General features: G+C 39.8%; 2 protein-coding genes across 2 annotated transcripts; both read left to right on the forward strand.

The window, feature by feature from the left end:
* The first annotated feature begins 2,563 nt into the window (after positions 1–2,563).
* LOC115229556 (2-(3-amino-3-carboxypropyl)histidine synthase subunit 1-like) lies at positions 2,564–3,741 on the forward strand. The gene is given in 6 exon segments (XM_036499247.1): positions 2,564–2,578; positions 2,704–2,837; positions 2,879–2,984; positions 2,987–3,127; positions 3,191–3,304; positions 3,307–3,741. Coding segments are annotated over 6 exon segments (945 nt in total).
* Positions 3,742–5,662: 1,921 nt separating this feature from the next.
* Positions 5,663–7,423, forward strand: LOC115229557 (homeobox protein DTH-2-like). The gene is made up of 2 exons (XM_029799891.1): positions 5,663–5,874; positions 6,895–7,423. Exons 1-2 carry the CDS (start codon positions 5,663–5,665, stop codon positions 7,421–7,423), a joined length of 741 nt encoding a protein of 246 aa, XP_029655751.1.
* Positions 7,424–11,899: the final 4,476 nt, after the last annotated feature.

An 11,899-nucleotide genomic window follows, 5' to 3' on the forward strand; every position in this document is an offset into this window, starting at 1 on the left:
GACAATTTTCTGGAGTGAATGAATCCAGGCGTGTCATCGAACGAGTTGATTTGGTCAAGAAAACCAAGTTGAGCCTCTTTGTAACTCGATTGGGTGACCGACCAGTTCAGCCAATCAACAAAAGTGAGAATAGGAAACGTATTGCACTCAAATTCCATATTGGGGTTAAGAAATACTCCTCTGGTCACGTGAATTATCCCCGGATCCCTCGAAGAGTAGGGACCAAGATTAAGCATATGTTGGCGACTGTCATTGCTGTGAATATTGTCCCAAATTATCACTGGACGATTCATCATCTGCAAATCACTGTCGACATATCACCGAGTTTATGCAGGATAAAGAATCTGCACTGATTGTCCTGGCAATGACCGAGTCCCCAGTCCACAAAATGTCTATTCCCGACAGCAGACAATTCCCAATGGAGACCAAATAGTCCCAACATGTCTTTTTGTTTGCATAACTCGTACAGTACACTACGACTAAACAGACAGGGAAACCCGTCGGACAGAACAGGAACAGACGAGGATTCAAATACGTGAATATTCGGTTGGTGAGGTCGACCTGAGCCCCCGCGAGTGACGGAAACACGGCTTGGTCCCTCTCGCTCATTTTGAGGTCAATATCGTCGAAAAACAGTCCGAAAGAATTGCAGCCGAGTTGTTGGATCTGCTGATTAATTCTCCTTACTTGGCATAGTTTGGCGAGTAGTTTTTGGACATCTTCTCCGGACGAGTAGACAATATCTAATCCTGGGGAAATGGCATAAATCAATTCCACATTATTTTCCGAACTGGTTTCGATCAGTTTTTGGAAATTGTCTGAGGAATGTGAGAAAAATACTTAGTTCTGTGTCATCGTAGAGAACTCTCCACTGCAGTCGATGTTTGGGGTCGTCCTTGGGGGCGTAGATATATGTGTTGAGGTGTAGTTGGCCCATCCGATTGAACAGGGCCAGTCTTTGTGAATGAGTCCACGAAATTCCATAAAACCCTTTCAAATTAAGCCCAGAAAAACCTTCGACGATTCCTGAAAGATAAATTTGGCTATTCATATATCAACTAACTTTAAAAATGTATTCTAAAATAAATTATTTATTTTTTTACAATATAATTTTTTTAATTATTTATTATGATAAATAAATAAAATAACTTGTCACGTTATTCAGACATTTTTGCCTAAAAAACAACCAAAAGAATTGATTTATTCTGGGTAAATACTCTCAACAGAACAAAATAACTGGTCGGAAACGTGGTCATCCCACAGCAGGCCATCAGTCGTGTCATTAAACCCAGAATCCCGACTGCTGTCCTCCAAGGCTTTAAGGACTGAATGATCGTCGAATAAATCACAGTCAGACCAGGAGTCGTCAATCGTGGCACAATCCTCCTCAGGATTTATTTTCTGGAGACTGCCTTTGACTTGTTCAGGCGAGTGGATGAGACATTTCCTCACTTCTGCCGCCACTGACATCCAAAATCAAGAAATTTACATTTTTTAAGACTATGGACACTTTTGGGGAGTGTCCCGATGTGGGTTACAGTGAAATCTCCTGGAATTGAACTGTTGTGGCCAAATAATAGTTCTTCGTCTGTTATTTCCTCCTTCTTTAACATATTGGACTTGAAAATATATCTCAGATCACAGGCGTTATCCACATCATCACACTCCACCACAGACTTCATCGATATTATTTAAAATTTAAAATTACAACACAAAATGACTAATAAATAAATTTCGATATAATCAAATTCATTTTTTGTACCAAACTTCATAAATCTTTATTATTAAGGGAAAAATAAGGACAAAGGGGAGAAACAGCACACAAATGACACTTTGGAGAAATGGCCGTGCAAATAGACTGCCCAAAGCCTACGAGAACAGCATTAATCTGCCCCCAATGCTCTCTTCACTCAACCTGGACAAATACCTGGGAATATTTGCTTCCAACAGTCGACGTGTCTTTTCCGGATTTGCACAACCTCCTCCAAACCATCCAAGTCGATTGACAATTCTATGCACGTGTGTGTCCACAGCTATCCCCACGTTTTTTCCCCATGCAATATTCATGACTAAATTGGCCATTTTCTTGCCCACGCCTGGGAGTCTGCAGAGACCGTCCAATGTGTCTGGAATGTCCCCCTCTTGCTTGATCACATTCGTCACTCTCAGAATATATTCTGCCTTCTTCTACTGGACTAGTCAGGATAATTACGTTGAAAAAGCCGACTGGTTTTATTATGTTGGATAAGGCTGATTTGGTCAGTTTGGACACATTCTCGACATCCACTTTGGCCAAATTAGTCCTGAGGTTGTCCATTGCCTGGGCTGTCACTTGGTCTTTGGTTGACTGGACAACATGGCTCCAATGAGGGTTTGATAGCGGAAATCCTTGGGGGATGCTCTTTTATCCCCGAGCATGTGACATCCCATTGTGTCCACTGGACTGGTTATCGAGGACCTCATTTTGACAATCCCGTTATACTGGTGCCACCACACCTCATTCTGTTTCATTAATAAAATATTTAAATTTTAAATATTAATTGGTCTAGTGGGAATCGACAATATGAGCAATTTTGAAGTGAGTGTGGAAAAAGTGGGGAATATTCGAAGACATCGAGGCCGGCGTTGCATGCCCAGAGACATCCAAGACAACAAGGCCCTTCAAGAAGCCATAAAAACAGTATCCTCCACCACTAACGATAGCTACCCGAAAACTACAACTTTGAAATAGAAAAGACACTCTGGCGAATAAGAGAACTATCAGCCCGAACAGTGGCCTTACAAATGCCGGAAGGACTATTCCTCTTTGCCTGTACGATTGTGGATATCCTCGAACGGTTTGTAACCTGATGGAGTGCAGGTTCTCCCCCGGAGTGAGTGTAATCATAATGGCTGATGTGATCTACGGAGCCTGCTGTGTGGATGACTTGACTGCCGAGTCCTTAGGCGTGGATCTGCTGGTTCATTACGGCCACAGTTGTCTGGGTGGGTATGTTTGGCCACTCTAGTCTCCGTCAGTCAAATGTCGTCTGTTCGTCTGCTGTATGTGTTTGTTGACATTGCTTTCGATATTGCCCACTTGGTGGACACTCTTCAAGCCAATTTCAGTCCCCGAGAGAGGATTGCTGTGATGAGCACAGTCCAGTTTATTAAAAGCCTTCATGTCTTATCGGCTTATGATTTTTAGGAGTTAAAGACTTGTCTGCCTCTCTATAATATTGTCCTGCCCAGAGAGAAGCCTCTTTCCTCGTGTGAAGTACTCGGCTGTACTGCCCCTCGATTGGAGGACTTGGATCTAATCATGTCAGTCCTCCACTCATTTCCAGTTATGTGGGCGATGGAAGATTCCACAGCGAGGCTCTCATGATTGCTAACCCGAGACTTCCCCTCTATAAGTTGGGTGGGTTGATTCCTTGTAGTTACAGTCCCTATACTCGCACACTCACACGAGAATATTATGACTATGCTCAAATGATGAGTGTCCGTGGGAAGGATATTGAATTGGCCTCATCCGCACATACTTTTGGGCTAGTTCTGGGTACTTTGGGGAGACAGGGGTCACTCAAAGTGCTGCAATGTTTGGCACAGACATTCGAAAAGGCTCGTCGGTCGTTCGTCCTTGTGCTTATATCAGAACTGTCGCCCACACGAATGGCACATTTCGGGGATGCTATTGACGCGTATGTTTGTTATGTGCATTCCCAGATGGGTACAGGTTGCCTGTCCTCGTCTTTCCATTGACTGGGCTCGTGCTTATGACAAACCACTGTTGACTCCCTACGAAGGAATGGTGGCTGTTGGGGCAACCCCGTGGCGGGAGGACTATCCAATGGACTACTATGCATCTGCCAGTTTGGGGCCATGGACACCCAACCATGCTTGTTGACTATTACTTTATTGTTTAACTTTGATTGTTGTGCGGTATATTAGCATGGAATGTGAGTCGACATGTGGCAATTTTTCTGCACTATGTACCCCTCTCTTGTGCAGTTTGTAGTCTGGGACTGAAAATGAGTTGTGTATGCTTTTGAGGAGGGCACAGTCGTCGAATTTGACCACATTTCGTGACGCGTCCACATAACTGGAGACGTGGGACACAAACTAGTACTTTCTGTGCATTTCCAAGTCACCAGTCTCAACCCGCAGAGCAGTCCACACCAATTTGGAAGCCGGTTTGTTTATTCCTGCTTTTTTGTCAACTTTTGAGTAAAAATCATTAAATTCGGAGTTTGTCCTCACAACTTTTGCATTTACGAATCGCTCAGCGAGAAATGTCGTGGTCGAATAGAGCAATGGAAACTCCGTTCTTTTCTCCACTCTTTGAGGATTCAATTCATTTCTTGTCACTACAAGTCAATTAGTCAAGCACTTTGGTAGGGGGAATGTGGAAAATATTGAAGCATTTGACGATCAAACCACGCACAATCTCGGTAGTATTTCCGTGTATTTGCTGCTGGGTCATTCGCCTGTTCTTCCGAGGAGTGCGGAATCGAGTCCTCGCATGATAAACCCAAAAACAAGTCCAAAGAGGCTTGTTTCTTTTTATCTAGTCTTCCTTAAATGCAGACATACCAAAGAATGTGTTGCTGTAATATCGTGACAGATTGGGAATTATGTCGGTGGCCGTGGATATGATGTCTGAGGGGATGTAATAATAACGAATGTAGTGCACTAGACCAGAGCCTGCGTACTGAAATGAAAGTGCATCCCCCATTTCATCGTAGAGTTTCTCAAACGTTCTAAAATAATTAAATTAGAAAAGCAAACACAGAATAAATTGATTCAGGATGCAGCCGAGGGATGGAAATCAACCCCAAATTAAATATCTGCATTAATTAATGAAACAATTGCCTGATGTTCCAAAACATATCTTCCGATGGCAAATTGGGCAATATTTGTGCGGTCAAGACAGTCGACACAGTTAGTGCGAACAACCCCGGATTGTGTCATCTGCTCGTCCAGTCCAATACACTCGTAGTATTTAGTTCTGTCCACAATCTGGCGACTCAGCATCCTCAACCTTCCCAAGACCAGTTCATTAGGAGTACTGATAGACATAGATTAATACTTTTTCATGTCGAAATGTATGATTTCTATGCGGTTTCCAGACGGAAGGAATTGGTTGAGGTATTGTACAGCTGATTCGAGTTGATCCCCCAACTGGGACTCGTCGGAAGTCACATTTCTGCGAACAAGGTCGAGAACAATAAGAGGACATCCAAATCTGTACAGCAATTTATTAAAGTGGCGAGCAGTGAGAGTGAATCGAGGATCACAAACGGAGACTATTTTGAGGAAAATGAAATTACGAGTAATGGGAGGTCTTTTCCCGGCAGTGTTGTAATCTTGCATCCAAACAAGTGGGACTGACCCCCTGATTTGAACAAAAGAAGAAATTCGGAGACCCACAGACCTGTCACACACAATATGTTCGATTTCTACTTGATTGGCTACATTGCCCTGAATGTGAGTAGCTAAACGTACTCGTCCGTCACTGCCTCGTCGAAGATACCTTGTGCCTGCAAATCGAGCCGACCTTCGAGCGAGGAGAGCAATGGACAGTGTGATTCCGTATATGTGAATTCCTATGTGAGCAGAGTGGCATACTGTACTCCCTGAAGAATCCGTGGACGAGGGTGAGACGCCAAATGGGACTACGGAGATGTTTAAGGAGAAATCCATTCCACATAAACTGTTTGGCAGGCTGGTTGTGAAGATTGTTGTGTTGGTAAGAATTGGTCATGTCGTAGGTGTAGGAAAAGTAAAAATGGCATGTCAAGTCCACCGAACTAAACAAATTGTACAGTCTGCAATATTCTCACAATATCACTTTTTCTCCGTCCTGCTCTGGACAATATTGAACGTGTTGGAAATGTAAATATTCTCCACATGGGCAATGCTGTACACTTTGTGGTGGCCAATATCCCCCACGTACGAACGCCTGGTCACTACAAGCATGTAGAACCCGTCCGCCAGTTTGATAAAGCCCAGAATTCCGAACGCCAGAAGGGCTTCTACAACCAGTCATGGTCACTCAACTGTCTCCTCCCTCTGCCTTGAACTCTACTTTGTGTTTCCTGAGTACGTGGTTGAGTTCTCTGCGATTGAATTGTCGATCCTTGAATTTATTATATATATCTGTACCTCCATTGAGTCCAATAGCATGTCTTGGCTGACGTTTCTGTTGATAGTCAGTACCCAGTATTTGTCCTCCACCGTGCCCTCCGACCCCACACAGACCACATTCTGCGGTAATAACACTTTCGGATACGTTTATTGTCGAATATATTCGAATGCTTCTTATTTTCGAGGACATCACACCAAACACTCTGATAATTTATTTTAAATTAAAAAATATAATCTTCCACCTCTTTTTATTACGGATTCACCCAAAAAATCTCCACAGGATTATCAAATTTATTATTCGTGTCCTCATTCCGTTTGGATTAATTGAGGAAACCATTCAATAATGTGTGATGAGTGGACAATTTTTGTCCACGACTGATATTCTGCAGAGTATAATACATGCGGAACACGTAGCGTTCATAAATTAGTTAAGAAATATTGGCGACGGTTGATAACAATTAAGAAACGTCGAGAGTGCACCAAATAATGTCGACAAGCTCTCATAATTTGTTTTCTCAAAACTCAAAACGTCTCAACAACTCAACGGATAACAATTTGTTCAATTCCGTACCGCGCAGTCAGAATTATCCCCTAATGCCCTCATACTCGACGGACTTTCCCCCTTCCAACGAATATGCTATCACACCCTTCAACTACCATAATGTGCCTCCTACCAACTACTACCAGGACTTCCACTACTGTACTCTCGATAATCGAAAAAACGGGCCCCTGGAAGGCAGTTTTTCTTGTATTGTTTTACTAATAAAGGAATATAGATGATTACCGATACCCTTACCAAGTACAGCCAATCAACTCCCAATTCCACAATTTTATGCATAACTACTCTAACAGTCAGATTGCATGTTTCAAACATGTAGGCATGAATACACAACCCATCATGTACAGACCACACGAGTCGTTGAAAATAAGCAATTCAAGCATCCCCAAGCGAAAGAGAAGGAATTTGTTCACCCCCGCTCAAAACGCAGAGTTGGAGACACGTTTTCGATCTCAAAAGTACTTGTCGGCCCCCGAAAGGGAACAGTTGGCCAAAAGCATAAACCTGACAACAACACAAGTAAAAATATGGTTCCAAAACCATCGCTACAAGTACAAGAAGTATATCAAGGAGAAAGAAAAAAATGCCCCGGACGAACCAAACAAAGAGGAGTCACTACTTTTAGATGTTGAGTCAAACAAATACTTCCAAGAGGACCAGAAAGTCTGTTTGGAACGAATGGAAAAAGGGGACTACTCACTTGATGTTAAACCTTTTAAAAATTGGAATAATATATGAATATTAGTGTTGATTTTATCATGTGATAATTTGGTGAAAATGGCATTGTTTTGACCGGATGTCAGCAAATCGAGGAAACAGGCCTACATTGTCCGGACAGTGTCAACAACTCATGATCAGATAAGACAGGTTGTTAAATCACGGAGAATTGATATTTAATTAATTTATTGAGTGGTACAGCCAGCAGTGTATTCCTAAGTGCCACTTGGAAGCCTCACTAAGAATACCACCAACTGCTAGCATTGTCAATTAAATATATTTTTCTGCACTTTTACAGACAGGTCACGAAATGATGTTATGCTATGTTCCCTGCGTTATTTTTTGAACTAAAAAATAAAGGATTCACATTCCTTTCGTGCAGAAAACTAACCAGATTTGCACAAATAAAATAATTAGTTTGTTTGATGAAAAATAGTTGGCTCATTGAGATAAATAAAATAGAATTAGAATCGATTTAATAAACATTTTGTGGTTTGATAGAATTAATTAGCAGTGTTAGAATGAGCTGCACGTTTAACATTCACTACGGATATTTGGAAGGAATTGTTCGGGGATTCAAATCAGGTCTTCTAACCAGGTCGGACTACCAGAATCTGATGCAGTCGGAAAACCTCGAAGGTACCCAACCTGTGCCCACTTAGACGTAAAACTCCACCTCCAGGAAACAGACTATCAAACGGCCATTTCCAAGCTGGACGTGCTGGACGTAAACGAAATAGAAGAAAAACTGCAAGAAAGTTTTGTGACGCAATTCAACTACATTCGGAGTCACGCCACAGGCCAACTCAGTCGGTTCCTGGACTACATAACGTAGTGGTGAGTGATAAGGCAGGTATGGGTACATGATCGAGAATGTCGTCCTCCTCATCACAGGCGTAGTACACGACGTCCCAATCGCCGAGCTTCTCCCAAAGTGTCACCCCCTTGGCAGTTTCCTCGAAATGGGGGCAGTTCACTTGGCTACCTCATCCGAAGATTTGTACAGGAGCATAATGGTGGACACTCCTCTGGGTCGGGTCGCTTGATTCACGTAGGTCCCTACTTTGCGGGGTGTCTGTCGGAACAGGACTTGGACGAGACCAACATTGAGATTATTCGGAATGCCCTGTACAAGGCCTATTTGGAGGACTTTTATAAATATGTGGGGACTCTCGATTCAGTGACTCGTCAAGTGATGGAGGAAATATTGCAGTTCGAGGCCGACCGCCGTGTTTTTCTCATTACAATAAACTCCATCGGACGCACAGAAATGGCAAAGGACGACCGATTCAGATTGTACCCCAACTGTGGCCGACTGTCCCCGTTTGGGTACATGCGCCTGGCCATGGCTGACACCTACGACCAGGTGCGCTCGGTGGCCGACATTTATGCGGTTGGTTGTGTTCCCGAGCGTAGGACTACCGACTTATTTTCGAGGATGGGAGTAAGGACTTGGAGGAAAAGTTGTTGGAACATGAGGTGCAACTGAATGTCAACTCCTTCATGAATCAGTTCAGTTTTTCCGTGTTTTATTCATTTGTCCGACTGAAGGAACAGGAAATCAGGAACATTAGTTGGATATGTGAGTGCATTACTCACGGGAACACCAATAAAATGGACAATTACATTCCCACCTTCTAACATTCATTTCTCACTCTTAATTTACTATGTTGTCGAATATTTTGCGATAAAACGCTAATTAACCTCTGTTGGTCAAAGCATGAAAAAATCCAATAAAATTGCAGTAGAAATCAGAGAGTGGATGTTTATTTATTCACTCCCACACTGGTTGTATATAAAACTATTAGTAACGTCGATATAAATTTTAAAAGAATGAATTTCCTGACAGATTAAAACCAAAAACGAGTCTCAGAAGAAATTTTGAAATTTCCAAGACAGAGGGATATTTATTAGCACATTCGCGAGAATAAGAAAGTCATAATGTTTTTGCCCCTTGTGCTAAATCCTGGACGATTTTGTCTGTTAGACACCCCTCTTGAGATTGCTATTTTTCGAAGGCTGTCTAGGGCATCTCTATTTTTAGTAAAAATCCGGCATGCTTTAATTCATTATTTATGATCAGTGGTAGTGTCGTCCGTGGCCTGTCTCGAAGAAGACCCAAATTATTTTTTCATGATGTCATTAGCAATTGGTAGCAGACTTTTCAAAATTTATTTTAGACGAATAACTTAAAAACGTGTCAATTTCACTAATCATCACGTAAAATTTGTGATACTAGTATTCAGAATTAGAAGACATTCAGATAAAATAGAAATGGCAGGAGAAATGCGAATAAAAAATTGTAATCTTTTTTGTGTCTCAAAAATGACCTAGAATTACAATAATTTTTGATGTTTGAATTATTATTATTTGTCACTTACGCAAATCATAAACTTAACTATCATAAACTAGTTTTCCTATTCCACGATTAATATCCTTTTGCACATGTGTTTTCATGGCCCCCTTGTTACTTGCTAATGCTTTTAGACATCGAGATTCTCTATATTTTGCAGTTTTCTGTTTAGTTTTGCTAAATCTTGGTTTAATCCGGCAGGTAGGGTGACTCTGGGATTTCCACAGAATACCCCTTCGGGTTGGATTAAATAGATTTCTATCCCGATGTTTGGCAGAGTGAAACTGCCCAGTCTTAATATCTGGCCAAAATGTCGCCATCTAGAATTCAGGATTTCTATGGAGATCGGACTCGATCTGTGACTCGTATTCTTATAAAATGAGTCATGTCAGATCTGTGAACACTAGAATATTCAAAAGTGAGTCATCCGAGTCAGTTTAATTAAATCTGGTGAGTTGAATTCCCGAAACGTGATTTATGAAATTTCTCAAAAAGTAATCAACTCGGTTGAATTAAAATGAGTAGAATGGCTTACTTTTTGTTAAATTAATGTCCATCAAAATTTAAGAATTGATTTTTATCTTTTTAACATATTTTGTGAAAATAACGAATTTTGTTAAAAAATCATTTTTAGAAAGGCTTAAAAAACAAATTAAAATAATTATTTAAGTAAAAAGTTAGACAATTTAGATTTCAAAACTGCAAAAACCGACTTCAACAAAGTTTCTTCTTCGGGCAAAGAATCTTCGATTTGTTCAACATTTTTTATATAATTGTCATATAATTGAATTTTACCATCCAATTGCTTTATATACTCAAATTTTTTAAGACGACAACGACGAGCTGCCAATTTATTCGAAAGTCTGCGCTTCTCAATTTTTTCAGTTTCCTTTGGAAAAGTTTCGTATTTAGGAATTTGACAATTTGATAAATTCTGATCATAGTGAGTACTCGTTTTATCTTGACACGGCAGATCATAACTCATCCCGGCATAATTTTGGTCATTGCTATTTATTCCTGAAGAATACAAGTTTGAGTAGTCAGATAAGATATTATTGTCAATAGGAATAAACCTCGTGGGAATAAAATTTTGATTCAAAAAAAATGAATCATAGTAACTCATGTCAGAAAACTGAGGTGGATACAAATAATGAGGCTGATTTAAGCACTCCTGGGCTACAAACTGACTCTGTTCGGGAGGGTACCATTCAGGAAAAAAATAGTTGTTGTTCGTATTGTGATAATTGCTTCTGTATTTGTAAACGCTTTGACTGAATTTGAGGAGGGGGAATTCGTTGAAGAAAATATAACTTCTCTCAACCGGTGAGGACATTCTTTATTATAACTAAAAACATTAGTAAAATATTTTTAAAACGTTTAACTATGATATAAATTTAAAAATGTCAAAATGACAAGGTCAAAAAATAGGATAAGAAAATGATTAAAGAATAAAAAACCGCATACTTTTTACGTACAATTCGTCAGTGAAGGGAGTTCTAATTTATAATCTACGCGTTTTCGTGAAAATTTGAGAAATTGAATATTCACTATTAATGATAATTGAATAAATAGTATGACTAATGATTTAGGACAACCATTCAATCAAAACATACAATAAACTAATAATTTATTAAATATAAATAATTAGTAAAAAATAAGAAATTAAGCAGTTATAACGACAGAAGATTATTTCACCTTTTTAGCTGTTTCGACTCAACGAACTGGTTCTTGATATTTACTAATTTAAAAGGGCGATGCTTGTTTGTCCAAGGATATATTCAATTTTACTAATTTTATTACAAAATATTCCAAAAATGTTTATTAATAATAAAAATTTATCTAAAAATAATATGAATTCTGTTTAAATGCGGATAAAACGATATAATTTTTTAAAAATATACGTCGAATTAGCGTAGACTTCTTTTTTAATCTTTCAAAATCTCAAAAGTGGTTTTACCTTGTAGAGGTCGAACTCGAGTTGTATTTTTAATAAAAAATCATCTTATTTTTTCATTGGAAAATCAATTCGTTAATTAATTCGAGCAAAAATCAATAACTAAGTATAAATAACACATTTCAGAGGTTTTTATTGGATTATGAAGAGAAATTATTTCAAAAATTAAAATTTATGATAAGCCTGTTTA

The sequence above is a fragment of the Octopus sinensis genome, unplaced genomic scaffold (assembly GCF_006345805.1).
Source record: "Octopus sinensis unplaced genomic scaffold, ASM634580v1 Contig13056, whole genome shotgun sequence".
Classification (NCBI taxonomy): domain Eukaryota; kingdom Metazoa; phylum Mollusca; class Cephalopoda; order Octopoda; family Octopodidae; genus Octopus; species Octopus sinensis.

Bases quoted from the DNA above. Each gene is read 5' to 3' on its own strand.
- LOC115229557 (XM_029799891.1), top strand. From the start codon at position 5,663: ATGTTTAAGGAGAAATCCATTCCACATAAACTGTTTGGCAGGCTGGTT. The intron at 5,875-6,894 runs GTAAATATTCTC...TTACTAATAAAG, and splicing joins ATATTGAACGTGTTGGAAAT to GAATATAGATGATTACCGAT.